The following is a 16955-nucleotide window of genomic DNA, read 5'->3' as shown; positions in this document are numbered from 1 at the left end:
TTCTTGCTTAATCATAAAATTAGAAATCGACGCACGCTATCGATACTAGTTCATCGTATGAAAGGCGCTCATTGAAATCTGCTGAAAAGTTTGTTCGCTTGCGCATTTACTCTGTGAGAAAAAGGTGCACAGACCTCGAAACATTGTGTTTCGAGAGAAATGCAAATAAATAAATAAATCCTCTCAAAACCTCAAATTTTCACCCCGATGTGACGACGAAAATGAATCCAAAATAATTTTTGAAGCTGCGTATACACAACTCTGATATATTATTTGACAGCTTATGAAATTCCCTACACAGTAGTCGCAAAATCTAATAAATAACTTTTTTTGACAAAATGGAGTCTCCGCTCACCTTAAAACTAGCATGGTCTGGGACCTCGCTTAATATCCCGAGGAAATAAAAGTGCTTTCTGTGAAAAGGAAGGACCATCTTAAAAACAAAGAAACGAAAAAGTGATTCTGTGAGAGAGAAGAAGAAGATGAAGAAGGTGTCTGATTAGAATTAACACAGCTACTGAAACACTCATCAGGATTTTGTTCACGTACTCACAGGATCTAATAACCATCACGCAAAGGTTTCATCAGCGCGCAGTCCGTTGAGGGATGTCGGAAGGATAATCTACGAGCCGCTGCATGAGCGCTGTGAAGGCGTGGTACTTTTTAAAAGCTAGACGCATTCCCGCCTCCTTGTAGCGACGCAAGGTGTACGATGACATAACCTATAACGAGACAGTAATGTCGGAGCACCTACCGTCGCGTGGTCAGCTTGCTATTGGCATATAAAGCATAGGAAATGCGCTGTACTTCACTGAAGTTGAACCGTAAAAAATATCAGCCGATTTCGGTAATTAGGCCAAGTGCGGATATGTGCGTTAACATGATGTGTTTAGGTGCTGCGCTGCTCTTCAAGGTTACGGTGGTTGTTGGCGTTTTGGGGCACAATCTTACTAATGACCAAATTACATCAATTATCGACTAGAGCTATGACCTAATAGGTGGCACCAAGCTACAACCCCAACTGCTTCTTCCGTTTAACTGCTGTGGAAGCATAATCCTTGAATTCGGCTCCGTTCTCGTTTCTGGATGCCCAAAGTACAAGTGTGAACCCCTGTTTGTTATGGAGCGACGCGCCCTGCGCCTTTGCTTAGGTCTGCCTAAATTAGTAGCTAATGCTGTGTTGTACTTGGAGGCGCGGATACCTGATCTCAATTCCCGGTTTCAGCTTATCACTGTGCGGACATTTTTAAGGCGGAAGCCTTTAATGTCTCATCGTTGTAAGCAGCAGTTGTCGACAGAAATGTCACGCTTTTCGATTGGTCGAAACGGTCGTGACGTCACAGTGCGCGAATTTCAAACGGGGCCAATTGTACTTTGGCTAGTAACCATGCAACCAATTGAAGGGATCGTATAGTGATGCTCCAAGTAAGTGGGACTGAGCTTAGTTAATTGCTTAATTATCCAATTACCTTAATTAACTTTTCTAGTCAGGCCATATAAATAAATAAAACCGAGTAGGAAATTGGTCGAGCTCGGGAATCAAACCCCGGTCTACGGCGTGCGAGACGAGCATGCTATCCACTCCGCCATGCCAGCTCGATGGTTTGGAACACCACCACCTAGACGAACTTAAGGCCTCAGTGCTCCTCCAGTGACGTCACAGGGATGGGGCATCACCGGTTTTTCCGAGGAGCATGCATGTTTCTTTTTTACTGCGCGAGGATATGAGGCGGCAGCACAGTTGGCTGCAAAAGATTGTTTTTACTCAAGTTGAGACATCAGTGGAGAGATTTGCATGTACAAAACATTTATTTACATTTCGATTATTGTAACACTGTTCTTGATGCGGAATAATATATACATTTAAAAGTCACCAGCAACAAACAAACAAACAGCTTTTCACTTCCTTGAAAGCGTTGCAGCTTTTCTTTGCTTAGCCTTAGCATTTGCATCGGCTACATCATCGTGGAGCTTGCGGCAGAAGTTTTTGAGCAGAATGTTAGTACTGCTCCACAACACATGCTTCAACACAAGCTCAACTGTGTGCCCATCTTCGCAGGTGTCAAAATCTGATGACTCTTGATCTGCAAGCACCTGTAATGTGAGTTCGGTGACTAGACGGCGCTGGTTCGGGCTCCTCAAGAACTCCGCTTTCTTGGACACTTGTTCGACAACAACATAGTTGTGGGTTACAGCATTTACAGCAAACAACGCTGGGAAAATGAGGCCACCTCGGTCTATATCTTTCACCAAGTGATAGTACTTTTGAGCTGCAGAGACAGTGATAGTCTTGTCGACTGTCAATGCTGCCCGACATTTCATGCAGTTTAATTTCTTAAGAGTCGCGTAGACTGCATATCCTGCCACGTACACCAGGACGGGGATAATGTCTTGTATTTTTGACAAGGCATCTTTCGTAACTACAACGTTGCAGTTAGGATGCGGTGTTTCTATCTGCTTTCGCAGATCTTCCCATTGCTCATCGAAGGAGCTATTCGTTCCGCAAGCACTTGTGATTGTGGGCAAAGTATTTTGCAGCCGTAATTTAGTTTCGCTCTCGTAAACTTGCCTAATAGAAACATGATATTGGGAGCCAGCAAGTTGCCTGTATTTCCCGAAGCGGTCCTCTAAGCTGTCCGTCTGGAACTTGCCGAGCAGGACGTATGAAAGCTGCAGTTCATCGAAGCAATACCTGCTGACTTCAACCAGTGCATGGGTTGTTTGATGCAGAGAAGCATGGGTTTCCTTTGTGAGCACCCCGCTGTCCATATTCTTCTCTTCCCAAGAATCAAGCCAGTCCAAAATTTTGTAGAGGAAAGCCACCTTCATGTCATCCTTCGAAGGAAAAACTGGCTCTTGAAATCGGTCATTCAGTCGTTTTCCTTTCCATGGGGTTTTAACATTCACAACCTTCCACCACTTCGCTATAACTTCAATGAAACTCGCTGTATCTTCAGGAAAGAGTAAGCTGTGTTTTTCTCCAAGAGCACGAAGCGCTGGTGGCAGGGAGTCATTAAAAATCTGCAAGGCGAACTTCACATTCTGCCGCTCAAGGCTAGACGGGTACAAGGCTTTTCTAGAGAGCGAGTGACCGTACCTCAAAAGCTGATCACTCTCCAGCTTGTAAGCTTCTCTGATTGTAGCAAACGATGCTGTGCGCATGCGTGGAGGCTGGTTGGAATTTCATTGAAGTCAGGAAAATAAAAGCATAGTTGGTCGTTTTTTTGGTTGAGCCAATTATTTCGGATGCATTTGAGTATATGCACTGGATCAATTACAAAAAAGAGAGGTCTCGATGGGTCAGAGGGGTGCGGATATAAAATTGCATTTGTTCGCGGCGTTGTAAACTAAGACATTGCCTTTCTGTTCACAGAATGATTTTCACTGACTACACATAAAACTCTGTAGCCAATGTTTTCTAGCCCAAATATCACATCTTTCAGTAAATTGTGCAGAAACTCGCCATCGGCTTTGTGCACTGGCACAATGTGGGCCACTTCCTTGAAAGGGCATGCGACGCTCTGTATCATGAAGACGAAAGCACTGGTAGCGACTTCCGATGAATTCAGTGCTGCACCAGTTATATTGCCCCCTTTGTAGTCAAAATAAGGTTTAATATGGACTTCATCGACCATCAAGGTAACGAAGCGCTGGCGATCATCGAGTTCCGAGATCCTCTTTGTAACATAATTCAGGAACGTCGGACCATGATGTTCCAGTCTTGGGTTCATACCAAATGACGAACATATCGACCGAATGGTCATAGGGTGGGGCAGGGTGACATATCCGTAGCTGCGGATGTATTTATATGCGTGCGGTGATACCGTAAAAAGAATGCAGCAATAAACCATGAATTCAACGGAGTACCGTCTCTGCTCCTTCAAAAAAAGCAGGTTCAGCTGCTCGCTCAGGAATTCTATTGCTTTGGCTATGTCGTCGGCTGGTGTAGTGGAAAACTTGTTCAGCAGCAGACGAATAGTGTCGCCGATGTCTTCGTTTGCATCGCCAGAATTTGAATTTAGGCCCTTGTCCCAATTCGCAACGTTTTGGAAGAGTTCTATTATTTCTCTTTTGCTTCTGGCTGCACTCGGAATAGGCAAGTTAGGGCCCAGTCTTGTGAGCGGCTTCTTCACAAAGAACAATGTGATACTGAGATCTGATTTTATTACAATTGAATATTTATTCCATGGAGCTTCGTCCTCTATGATGTGCACCAACATGAGACGCTCACTGGCCTCAGTTACATGCCAGAACTGTGACTTATGGCTTCTGACTTCGCTAGCAAGGTCCCTTAAGGTGGTGATTTTGTCCGCTTCCTCGGCATTGCGAAATGTCTGAATTGACTCATAAATTCCTCTTCGCATTGAAGCAGCTTCCAGGCGTGTTCGCTTCGCCTCTGGCTCCTCTCTTAAAGTATTTGTGCTTGATAGGTAACTAGGGCAGCCTGGAAATAATGATGGAATTGCACCTGACCGAGGGCGCAGATGCGATAACTCTGCCGTCGTCACTCGACCTGTAGCATCGTCGACATATGACGCCTCTGGCACGATGTCGTCGTCTGTGAAGTGATGCTCACAGACCTAAAAAAGAAATATTTGTCTAATATAAGTAACAGCCTGCTACAAATAAGAACCCGTGATCAAATATTAAATACACATTTAGAAGGTACTGTTACGCTTCGGGCGAATCGACGAACGACGAGCAAGCGGCGACACCGAAGGTTGTCTGGAACGCCTTTATACCAACTTGGCAGACGGGCAGGAAAGAGCGGCGCAGCGCTCTGCCGTGGCCTTTACATAGCATCCCCGAACGCCGGCGCGCGTCTCACTCGGCTCGCCTAGAACGCCGGCAAGCCTCCCACTCGGCTGGCCCAGAACGCCGGCGCGCGTCTCACTCCGCTGGCCAAGAACGCCGGCGCGCGTCCCACTCGGCTCGCCTAGAACGCCGGCACGCGTCCCACTCGGCTGGTCCAGAACGCCGGCGCGCGTCTCACTCCGCTGGCCCAGAACGCCGGCGCACGTCCCACTCGGCTCGCCTAGAACGCCGGCACGCGTCCCACTCGGCTGGTCCAGAACGCCGGCGCGCGTCCCACTCCGCTGGCCCAGAACGCCGGCGCGCGTCCCGCTCGGCTCGCCTAGAACGCCGGCACGCGTCCCACTCGGCTGATCCAGAACGCCGGCGCGCGTCTCACTCCGCTGGCCCAGAACGCCGGCGCGCGTCTCACTCGGCTCGCACAGAACGTAACAGTACCCAAAACGTTTTTCAAGTTTGGCGGTGCTACAATTATAAGCTACAAAAGAGGACGAATGGAAAAAATTATTCATCTCTTACCCTGGAATGCTCAGAAGGGACGAAGTTTTTCCGTGGAATGGCACGTATTCATGATTGCTGCAGCGCTTTATCTTGCGGGAACTTAAACACATGAACCTTTGGTCCCGTTTTATGATTACCTCGGCACTGAGGCATACAACATTTGTTCGGCATTTTTGCGTTAATGTCGAAGGGTCATCACAGCACTCGCGCACAGAAGAAATAGACGGCAGCCAAATAAGCCGTGAACACACCATCGGACACGAAAGGCGGCTGACCGCTCCTGCCGGAGCCACGTGCAGTGGCTTCCCGATTCCCGTCTAGGAATTCAAGGAAGGCATGCTTGGGGCAGACCGGTTTCTCGCGCCCCGTCGCGACTTCCACGGCTAGGGTAGGGTGGCTAACTAGGGTGCCTCGATGCGCGCCCGCTCTAGAGGAGCAGAGCCGCGTCGCGACACCGGCCTCATCCTTGTGACGTTGCTGTGACGTCAGCTCTCAGCGCAGAGGCCTTAAGTTCGTCTAGGTGGTGTTGTTTGGAATGAACGGTGTCTTCGCTCACTCCGATCCTCCTCCTTTCCCTTCCGGCGAGGTTTAGGTGCCCACCGAGATATGAGAGACAGATACATTTCCTTTCCTCAAAAACCAATTTACCGACGAGCGAGGCGTAGAACCGAATGGGCGATGGCGTTCCAAGGACTCCCTGGCAGCGTTGCAAGACGCTGTCACGTTGCACACTCAGAAGCGAAGCTTAACATCTTAACCACAAGTCAGTGACCACACTTTAGGACAAAAAAGTGCCCCCTTGAATTTTGACGGCTGTCCACCGAGATATGTGAGACAGTTACTGCGTAATTTCCTTTCCTCAAATGCAATTTTCATTTTCTTCATTACGGGCCCTCTTTGTCTTCTTTCACTCCCACTTCCTCCCTTCCTCTACGGTGCGGTTCACGTGTCCACCGAGATGACAGAGAATTACTGCGCCATTTGCTTTCCTCAAAAAGCGTTGCGTTCAAAGGGCAACGCATCGCGCCTAACGGGAGGTGGCGTTCCGTGGACTCCCTGGCAGCGCTAGAACACGCTGTCGCGTTCCACTCCTAAAAACGAAGCTTAAGCGTCATTAATTAGCAGCTAATTAATATCCAGGCATTAATCAGTAATTAACCATTAATTATAGATTTGTTAGTAATTAGTACTCAATTATATGTGACGCCACCAGTGCCACAGAAGGAGCGAAAGTGGTGCGGAAAGCGCTTCCGCCTATACGCACTTTAGACAGTCAAAGTGCCCCAGAATTTTTACCTTGAATGGTAATAAAACGCTTTTCAATTGATTGTAAAACATTTTATTCGCCGGAAAGAGCTTGGCAAGAGGTCGCGTTAAGTGGTCGAGAGTACATAGCCCTCGATGACTTTGTCAGTCCACTCCACCGCCAAAACTTGCGTTCTGGGGTCAGAGCTAGCCAGCACGGTCTCCCACCGCTCGAGAGAAGGAGCTGTAACTAGATCACCGGGAGGTGGCTCTATTTTGCAGTCCCACAGGATGTGATTGTAGGTAGCACGTTGGCCACAGTGTAAGCAGTTTGGGTTGTAGAGATCTGGATAAATGTGCGCGAGGAGTGATGGAGTGCGTATCGATCTCGTCTGTAGACGACGCCACGTAACCTCTTGTTCTTTAGTAAGTCTTTTGTCTGGAGGGGGGCAAATTCTCCTCTCTAGTTTAAAATGATTGGTGAGGTCATGATATGTGATCACGGAGTCCTTCGTGAAATTCAGGAAGGCAGACTCATCCACTGCCCGGTCGACGAAACCTCGGCCTTTATTGTGGGCTGCCTCGTTCCCCGGATTCCCCGAATGGGCTCGGACCCATATTAATTCGGAATAATTTGGTGAGAATTTGGTTGCGTTAAGGATTCTGAGGGAGGTGTTTGTAATTCGCCCTTTAGCGAAATTATTGATACCCATTTTGGAATCGCTGAGGATGATGCTCTCTTGGGTATGCGCTAGGGCGAGGGCTATAGCCGCCTCTTCTGCTGTTTCAGAGGATTTCGTTTTGATTGTTGCCGAGACGATGTGGTCACCATTTTCGTTCACAACCACAATTGCAAAGGCATTGGTATGTTTGTATTCTGTCGCATCTACATAAAGTGTTCCAGCGCATTGTCTGTATTTGTTATGTAAGGCTTTGGCTCATGCTTGTCTTCTACCCTCATGGTGTAAGGGGTTCATGTTTTTGGGGAGGAGTTTGATTAGTAGTGCTGTCCTATAGTCGCGGGGTAAGTCTACTTTAGCATCGTTATTCGTAGGTTGAAAGTTAATTCCAAGCCTGGTAAGAATACTCCTGCCAGTTCTGGAATTGGCTAATCGTGCTACTTGAGCCATTAAATGGGCTTCTTTCAGTTCATTGTAGGTGTTATGTATTCCTAACCTCATAAGCCTTTCGGTTGAGGCATTTAGTGGGAGTCCTAACGCAGCCTTATAGGCCTGCTGTATCATGCTATCCAATTTGTCCTTTTCTGCTTTCGAAAATTTCAGATAAAGGGTGGCATATAGTATCCTGCTTAGTGCAAAGGCCAGCACTAGTCGGCATAAATCTCTTTCCCTCACCCCTTGTCTGCGGTTAGCTATGCGGCGGATTAATCGTGCCGTCGCTTCTACCGTGCGTTTTAGCGTAGAGTGTGTCAGTATTCTTTCCACTTGTTTGTAAATACAACCCCAGTATTCTCATGGTTTGTACCTCTTTGACAGATCGTCCATTAACATAGACGTTTATTTGCGGGGGGGATGTCAGCCTACCTCTTTGTTTACGACGGATCACGAAGAGTTCAGATTTTTGCTCAGAACATGTGAGGCCGGATTCCCATGCGCATGCCTCAATGATGTCCACTGCTGCTTGGAGTGTGTCTTCTATGTAGCCGTCGCATCCTTTGGTTATCCAAAGTGTGATGTCATCTGCATAGAACGTGTGATGTAGGTCTGGTATTTGTTTCACAACCATCCCCTTTTCAGACATGCACTAGTAACAATACCTCTTAGAAGGTTTCCCCGTTTATGTCACAGCCAATTTTTAACACACCTTCTCACCCGCACCTTAGCAATTAACACCTGTCTACCCTGATGCAGTAGTTTCAAGGAATGCTTTGTCTGAAACAACAATCACATTCACAAATAAAACAACCTGTCGCGATGAACTAAAAAGTCAATTTAGCTAAACTCGTCATCCCCCCTCCAAGAACACCACTTCTTGCTTTCTTTTGTGCTCTCTAAGCACATTTCTTTGTTTTTTACATCATTATTTTCAAGTTTCGTACTCGTCGCTAGGCTATATATATATATATTTCTTATTGATGATACAATGCTAATGACAGCTCAGATTTTTCAAAGAGCCTGGGAAAAGCACACAATCCAAGGCCGCTGTTGCCATCTGTTGGCGGTTCCAAGATGTTCGCTTTCCGGGTTGCTCACTGTTGGGTCACGGGGAACCCAAGAAAATTTAAGGGTGGCCCAACGGTGGACCAGGGTTTCGAAAGCCTCTGCCACGGTGAACGTGTCAAGGAGAAACCAAATAAATGAAATAAACGAAAATCACGTTTCTTATACTGCTCCTGCTCGGTCTGGCGTCCCGCATGACTCTATTTTGCCCCCACTGCTATTCTTATTGTTCATAAATGATATTACAAATCATCTGGACGTCCCCATTCGTCCTTAGCAGATGACTGTGTACTTGTAAGAAACCATGAGGACCAAGTAGAGCTTAGCAATTCATCAAATATGGAGATACGGTCATGTGTAGATTGGCAGATGGTGACAATGACAAAACTGCTTACATGTATGTTTCAACAAAACAAAAAACTTACAGGACGATCCGACATCTAACGAGACAACGCCGCGAGAGCAGTTGGATTTGCCGTCAACGATTCCTTTGATGCTCTTTTACTCTACTGAGTGATCATACACCGTGCCACGGTCTTCACACAGGCAGCAGAATTCTTGTGGAGGCTGAGGGGGACATTGGGTGGGTGGACAAGCAAGGAAATGAGGATGTGCTGGAGAGCCTACAATCAGGAAATTCACAAAATATTGAAAACAAGCAGTACTGTCAGCAACTAACCCTTTTATTAATTAGAAAGCATTGCTAGGCTATACTGTCTGCAAAATGTGTCGCAGAATGTGACGTCGGTGACATCATCAGTCATGAATGAAGAGTGGTGTGGTGAAGTATATAAAACCAGTTATTAAGCAACATCGAGTCAGAGTCATTGGTCATAAACATCAGTCATTAATTAATAACCCTAATTAATTGCATTAATCAATGGTGACAATTGATTAGGTCAGTGAATTGGTTTAATTGATGAGACTAATTAGTGAGACCATGTGACGTCATCCAACGTCTGATGACGTCTCGCCTACAACCAATCAGAGAACAGCAACAAAAAACACACATCGTCGAGGTAGCACCGGAGGTTGAAGAGTGGCGGTCGCATCTTAACGGAGTGGGTAAGGGTGTAGAAAGGCGCCGACTAGAAGCCACCAACGTCGCGGCAAATGCAAATATTTTTTTTTTATGCTATGCATGGTAACCATCATGTGTCATCTTGTTGGTTCATATTTTCCGTATGGTTCCCGTTGAGCGGTCGCGGCCAGAAGACTGTGGAATACTCTTCGGTGGTCAAAAGTTTCTGTCGCATTACCTAACGAAACGTAATGGATGGTTGATGCGTATGCAAGTAATATTTACTTTCGCCCCTGCTCATAGGCAATAAGCATTTCTAGAAGAGTGCGGTGAGGGACTAGTTTGTACGACATTATGAGAATAAAGAATAACTGCGCAAAAAGGACGGGTGTGGTTCTTCTTCTCTTTTGACCCGTCCTTTTCGCGCAGTGGTTCTTTGTTCTCCTAAAGCATTTGTACCACCGTTACCCGAACCGGCGGGAACTTTAAACACAGAAGCGTTGTCTATATTATTCTGTCTGCGACTTTACTTCTTTAATTGTTAAATATGTGGCTCCTCTGTAATAATATTGTTATGGATCCACACTATTCCAAAAAAAAAATTTACCTTATCGCATCCGATGTTGTTGGGCAGTTGTCTTGAATATACAGGGTGAGTATTTTGACGTTTATAGAGTTCTATTTTAAAAACTGTGAGAGATATGTCGGTGCAATCTGTACAGTTTGCTTTGTACAGCAATGCGAACATTAAATACTACATCGAGCTCGATCAAAGAATAAACTAAAATTAACTAATCAACTCTGTAATTTTTGGTTACAAGGTGCCGGACTGAAATGAGAAATTGAAAGCTGTCATCTTCGAAGGCGAGCCCACTTTCAAAATTTACTTAATCTGGTTTGGTTTGGTTTATAGGGTTTAACGTCCCAAAGCGACTAAGGCTATGAGAGACGCCGTAGTGGAGGGCTCCGGAAATTTCGACCACCTGGGGTTCTTTAACGTGCACTGACAACGCACAGTACACGGGCCTCTAGAATTTCTCCTCCAAAGAAATTCTAGCCGCCGCGGCCGGGATCGAACCCGCGTGTTTTGGGTCAGTAATCTGCACTGCGGTCAAATATACTGAGGGACAAGAATACGGTTCAGAAACCTCGTTGAGCTGGCTTTCTCGCGTTGCATATTTATTAAGTGGTGTTGCTGCGCGTGGTATTGCAGGCATGTATAAAATACAAGAACTGTGTTTGAATTTGCTGCATCAGAAATGCGATCCACCGCATTTTAATGATTGTGCAATGCGAGGAAGCCAACCTAACGAGTTTCGAAATACGCATATTTCACCTCCCATATTTGGAGCCGCAGTACCGAATTGCCCTGAAACCGATACCTGAACTCTCCTTCTAAGTGCATGGCCTTCATTTTCTCAGTGCTATCTTGCACCCGATAATATAAATTACTGAGTTCATTAGTAAATTAATCGTCTTTTAGTTTAGCTCTACCACGATATGATGTCCGCCTAGCTGTACAATAAAATAGCATTTTAAAAACTGAAAATCCGCGAAGGTAATAAAAACAATTGGCTATGGTTTCACCAATAGCCATTCCGAGTAGAATTGCGGAAGCAACTTCGCGGCAATTGCAGCGGCGACGGCATCTCAGGGGGCGCTTTGACTGCCTTAAGTGCGTAGAGGGGAAAGCATTTTTCGCGCCACTTTGACTGCCTCTGTGGCACTGGTGACGTCACCACTGAATGACGTCACACATAATTAATGACAAATTACGAAACACAAAAAATTTCTAATTAATGGCTAATTACTGATGAATTACTAAATGATAATTAGCTGCTAATTAATGACGCTTGAGCTTCGCCTTTAGGAGTGGAACGCGACAGCGTGTTGTAGCGCTGCCAGGGTGTCCACAGAACGCCACCACCCATTCGGCGCGATGCCTTGCCCTTTGAACGCAACGCTTTTTGAGGAAAGGAAATGGCGCAGTAAGTCTCTGTCATCTCGGTGGACACCTCAACCGCACCTTACAGGAAGGGAGGAAGTCGGAGTGAAAGAAGAGGGGCCGTAATGAAGAAAATGAAAATTGTATTTGAGGAAAGGAAATTAAGCAGTAACTGTCTTTTATATCTAGTAGACACCAGTCATCCGTTTGTAGAGGAAGGAAGTGGGAGTAAAAGAAGAAAAAGAAAGAGAGGCCGTAATGAAGAAAATGAATATTGTATTTGAGGAAAGGAAATTACGCAGTAACCGTCTTACACTCGCTCCTCGCGCATGCGCAGTTGGGGCTCTTCGGGGCTCCGCGAAATCGCTCACACCTAGCGTAGCGTTGCTTCCGCAAAAAGAAAATCGTCCGGTATAGAGCTGCAGAAATGTTTATTACTCTTCCCAGAGCTTCTGGCGCTGGCGTGTGGTCTGACAGCGAGGACAGGAAATTAAATCTAAAAAGCGTAGAAAAGAGAGTCCACCTTATATGAAAATAAATTTGTCGGTGACATTACAGCTCGCACTCCGAAAAAAAGTAAGTGTCCCTAACCCAACAAACAACGCGCGGACATCGTAGCAGACAGCGAACAGCACAAGTTGTAAATTGCCGCTAATGGACTGGGTTGTCGTCTTAAATTCTTTTACAGGCCCGCTGAAGTGCCATGCCGGGCGCAGACTTAAGAAAAACTAGATTCTTTTACATAGACTTTAGAGTTCTGATTATTATTGCTACGCGTAGGGGTCATTTCTTATCCTCTAGACCAAAATATTCGCCCATATTCGAGTAAAGAGAAAGAAGCATTTGTAAAAATGGTTCAGTTTGGTCAGGATAGGAGTTTTGAGGTCTGGCGAAGTTCAGTGGCTGAAAATTACAGAAAGCCTGCCACGGGCTGCGACCTGCAAGTGGAGTTAGGGGCATGTCACAGTTCGCTTTGCATGCACCCACTTTTTTTCAGCCTCACTTCTATGCTTCTGTTGTTTCCTATTATATCGAGTTACGTCCCTATTTTTCACGATGTAAATCTTTCGATGGTGCCAAAGCAAAAAAAGAATCGATGTTGACAAAGTTCAACTGTTAAGGTAGGGAGCGACTGCTGCAGGTACGTTTGACTTCATAGACATTTATCCGCGTCACTTCTTTCTTGCTTTCTTCTTTGCTTTTTTAGGTTTAGTCGCCATTTTAAGCGCATGAAACACAATCCGGTAAAAAAAAAGCAAGAAATAATCGAAGTGTACAAAAAAGAGCATTGCTCACGTGGTTCGCCCGATGGTTTGCCAACGCCTTTCGATGCGGCAGCCAAGACGAGTTCGGTGGGCAGGCAGCAAAGCCAGAGCAGCAGACACAGCTGACAGCAACCAGTCCGGAGTGCCGGGAAGTCGACGCTCACGGCGAGACGGTGTCGGCGCCAGCGCGAAGACTTCGATGACAGTCCAACCCAAGAAGCCATGTGCGCGCCCCGAGCGTGCGACCAAATTCTCGTTCCGTGGTTGGGCTTCGCCGCACAAACGACGCGCCGCGCGGTGCTGCCGTCTCCGCAGGTAGCAGCGAGGGAGTGCGCACGGGCTGGATCGGTGCTCACACGCCACTCGTCGAAGCGCCGTCCGAGTTCGGACTGGCGCTCTGGCGCGCCCGTTGAAATCGGTGAGATTCCTCCTCCACTTTTTCCCCCTCCCACTCTTCTACAAACCTCTCACCTTCTCTCTCTCGCTCTCTCTCTCCTCTTTCTCGCTGTGTAGCGTGTCTATCACCTTTCTCTCGACCTCTTTCGCTTCGGACCTCGGCGCTTCATTCCCACGATATATGCAGGAGGGTGTTAGAGTTTTCGGATAGTGTTCGCCGCGTGTGTAAAACGCGACGAATAATGAATCAATAAAACTTTTTATATAGATGAAGTGATGACTCGGAACGTATCTACTGAGAGCGCTGCTGGCCTCAAACAGAGAAAAAAAATCAAACTAATTGATCTGTTTTTTACGCGTGGAACCCACATGAGAGACTAATGTCGCCGTTGGACAGAACTCAAGCTTTTGGCGTTAAAGGTTTGACTGGATTCAGCATTTTGAGCAGGGTTTCCGAGGAAAAAAACTTATATTCCTCCTATGTCTTCCTCTTCCTCCTCTCCTCTACCTTGGCAACAAAGTGAACAAACTCTTCGCGTATGACCTCACGTGTTCAAATTCAAGCAAAGACAATTGCAGTATATTTCAGAGGTATCCTGCCTGTCAGTGATATTTACGTATTTATTTTCATTCCTTCATTTGATACTGTCAAAACTGTCAGGGATCGTAGCTGAAGGGGCATTTTAAAAATATAACGACAAAGAAATATCACAAGGATCAATGACTCAAAGTACACATTGTTACATCGAACCATGTTATACATCAGCAATATACGGCTCGTCCAACGCTTTCAACAAGTCTTTCCTTCCCATCGCCATAGAAGAATGGAGCAAGCTTCCTGAAACTATTGTCATCGAATCTAATCCCACCAGATTTAGGCAGCTACTAACAGACCACTTGAACCAACTACAGCTACTTGCCTCGCGCCGCTCCGCCTGAAATTTGAACTGCTTGTATCATTGCGTCATCCCCTACAAGTATTTCCCGCCTTATTTTCATTTCCGCACATTTTAATGTTTAATTTCATATTCTACTGCTTTGTTTGTCACATATTTTTTTGTATTATTTGGACTACCTGACGCTAATTTGGCGTCAAACTTTTTATTGTTCTTACTTTTGTTCTGCTTTTTTATGTTCACGTGCTTTTGTATGTTCGCTTCCCACCGCTGTTTTCTCCCCCCCCCCCCCCCCTCTTATGTCCCAGACTGGATCTTTAAGGGTACAATAAATGATGATGATGATGATGATGATGATGATGGTGATGATAGAAGTTAACAACTAGAATTAGGAGCATGTGAGGAGAATTGGTCTGGATAAATAATTATATCACGAAATGTAAGCGTGACAAAAGCATTCAGTGATGAACTACTAACACTTCGCATGTTCAAAGTGCTCGATTCGCGCGTAGTCTTTGTGCCTAAGTTCGGTCAGGAACATAGTTAGAGCCAAATAGTCGACAAGCCGCCACTGACGGCTTGCTGGCAGCGTGCCGCTCACTATGCTTTGCCAGGTCTATCTCTCATGCACAGAAGCCCTTTCGGACTTTTCTTCGGAACTAGCCACAGCCTATCATAATATGTCTAATCCTGTTACAAGTACACTATTAATGCCATACTCACTCGTTTTGCTTATGGGACAATTGTTTTCCGCAAGGCCTTCGGCAACCAAGCACACCACGCCAGAGCTGCCGCTAAGCTTTAGATAGTTGGGTTGGCTTCACCGCATGACTGCGTTGTGGCGTAAAAAAATATTAGCGCAATAGAAGGAAGACCACACTCAAGTGCAGCCGACGTTCAGCTCACCACGCCGTTACAAGGCGCAAGCGCTGCCAGCCGGCGCCTAAGGACACACAGCCGACTTACCTCCGCGCGCGGAAAGTGATCGCAAAGCTCCGTAGGGAAAAGCGCCTAAGGGGGCTTGGTGTGCAGTTCGATATATCGAATGACGGGCGAATCGCAGTTCGATATACAGCGCGACTTCCTCTACTGTTACACAGGGTTTTTAAAGGGATAATCTGATTGTTCGATAGAGCCAATAATTTAAAATATCTGTTTTAGATATACCCAGGCTCGACTGTATTATGTGTGGTCATTAGGTTAGGTAGTCATATACCTTGTGTCTGTAGGGATGTATATTCCTTTTGTCTACGTTTGGCCAAATCTGCTGCGTACAGAACACCTAAGCAGATTTTGCGCGAAGCGTTGACTGTAAATGCAGGTTTAAGTCTTCCAGTCTTAATATTATTGCAGACCTGTTCTCCGCGCCATGATCAATGAGGTCCACTATAATAACTAGCACGTGCCTCGTTCTTAGGAACCAATCTCACTCCAGATGACAGTGGAAGTACAGTATCATTGCTTTTCAAGCCAGCTTCGCAAGTGGGTGCAAGTTCGGGTAGACTACTGTTTCTCTGAAATTAGTCGTACATGCCGAGCTCGCGCCGCTATGCGTCATAACCCCAGAAAACCCAGTGGCGTTCCTCCGAGAACCGAACTCGTCTAACCTCAACAGCGACACAACAACGTCCATCTTGCGCAACTATCAAAAGTCGGAAGACAAGCGATCTCTCGAGAAGTAAAGGTAGCAAAAGATAGTGTTTGTAATAAACAATAGTCAGAAAAAAAAGCAAAAACCGAAGTATAGCACTGGTCAACAGCAAATATGACATCCTTTCTCTCCGGTGGAAGACAGCTACTTCCCCTCGCGGGGCACCTGTAACAATATCTTCTCACATATAACCCTCTTTCCCTCAAGTTACCCTAATTTCATGAAGGCGGGATGAACTTAAACCCTCGACTCTCCCAAGCTTAGGGCTGTCAAATGTGCTTAAAGAGTCCCGCTGCAGGACTTGGAAGCAAACCCCTTAGGCTGTATACTTTTGACAAAGACTGTACCTCAGCGGCTCGTCCATGTGGCGTTCACATGTTCACCCAGGGTTGCTCGACCCCATGAATACGGGTGCACAAAGTCCTCTTGATCGATCTGATGTCTCACGTGGTGTTGCAACACACGTTCTGGGCTGCGCAAACGCGGCGCCGCTTTAACGCCAGAAGGCGCTCCATGACACGCACAGCTGCGCAAATCTAATCGACGCACGGCCTTTTGCATTTCGTCGGAACAAACGCCACATAAAACCCCAATACTCTATTCCGTACTTCGGAACAACGCCTCCCCGGCTTAACGCAATTTATTACATTCTCTTCTTTAATTCTTTATCCATTTCAGTTGTCACCGCTGCACTGACGCCAAAACTGTTTCGACGAAAAAGGTTTCCGAAAAAAGAATGTTTTCTTCACCCTAATAAGGATGCTAAGTGTTGATGAAAAATAAATAAGTAGGAAAAACTCTGCCCGAATTCACCCCTAAAAAACAAACGCGAGGTTAATCAAACGCTTCAGCGACTAATCCGATGCGATAGAGCAAAGTGTATGCGCAATTTAGGCGAAGTAGCGCACGCCTATGTAAATGGGCATTAAATAAATAAACGCCACAGTTCAACCTCGAAGCAAACCCACTTCTCCTCGCTACTTTGCACATGCCTGTCACGCAAACTCGAATCTCCTCTCACGTAATCGATGCGTGCGATGTTT

At 46.2% G+C, this 16955-nt stretch overlaps 1 protein-coding gene and 1 pseudogene across 2 annotated transcripts in view; both read right to left on the bottom strand.

The window, feature by feature from the left end:
* The window catches only part of LOC149364528 (uncharacterized), a 180765-nt gene extending 167422 nt beyond the window's left edge, over positions 1 to 13343 (bottom strand). Inside the window, exon 1 of the mRNA XM_089570143.1 lies at positions 13001 to 13343. Within this exon, the coding sequence (XP_089426269.1) occupies positions 13001 to 13193 (193 nt within the window). The 5' untranslated portion in view covers positions 13194 to 13343. The remainder of the gene's footprint in view (positions 1 to 13000) is intronic.
* Positions 1719 to 5828, bottom strand: LOC149364529 (uncharacterized; annotated as a pseudogene). Its single transcript, XR_016288623.1, has 2 exons — positions 5332 to 5828; positions 1719 to 4580 (listed from the first exon to the last, which is right to left on the bottom strand). The product of XR_016288623.1 is annotated as an uncharacterized LOC149364529 (transcript).
* Positions 13344 to 16955: the final 3612 nt, after the last annotated feature.

Source organism: Amblyomma mixtum, chromosome 2 (assembly GCF_055824585.1).
Source record: "Amblyomma mixtum isolate Tamu chromosome 2, ASM5582458v1, whole genome shotgun sequence".
Lineage (NCBI taxonomy): Eukaryota > Metazoa > Arthropoda > Arachnida > Ixodida > Ixodidae > Amblyomma > Amblyomma mixtum.
This window is presented reverse-complemented; position numbering and strand designations above follow the sequence as displayed.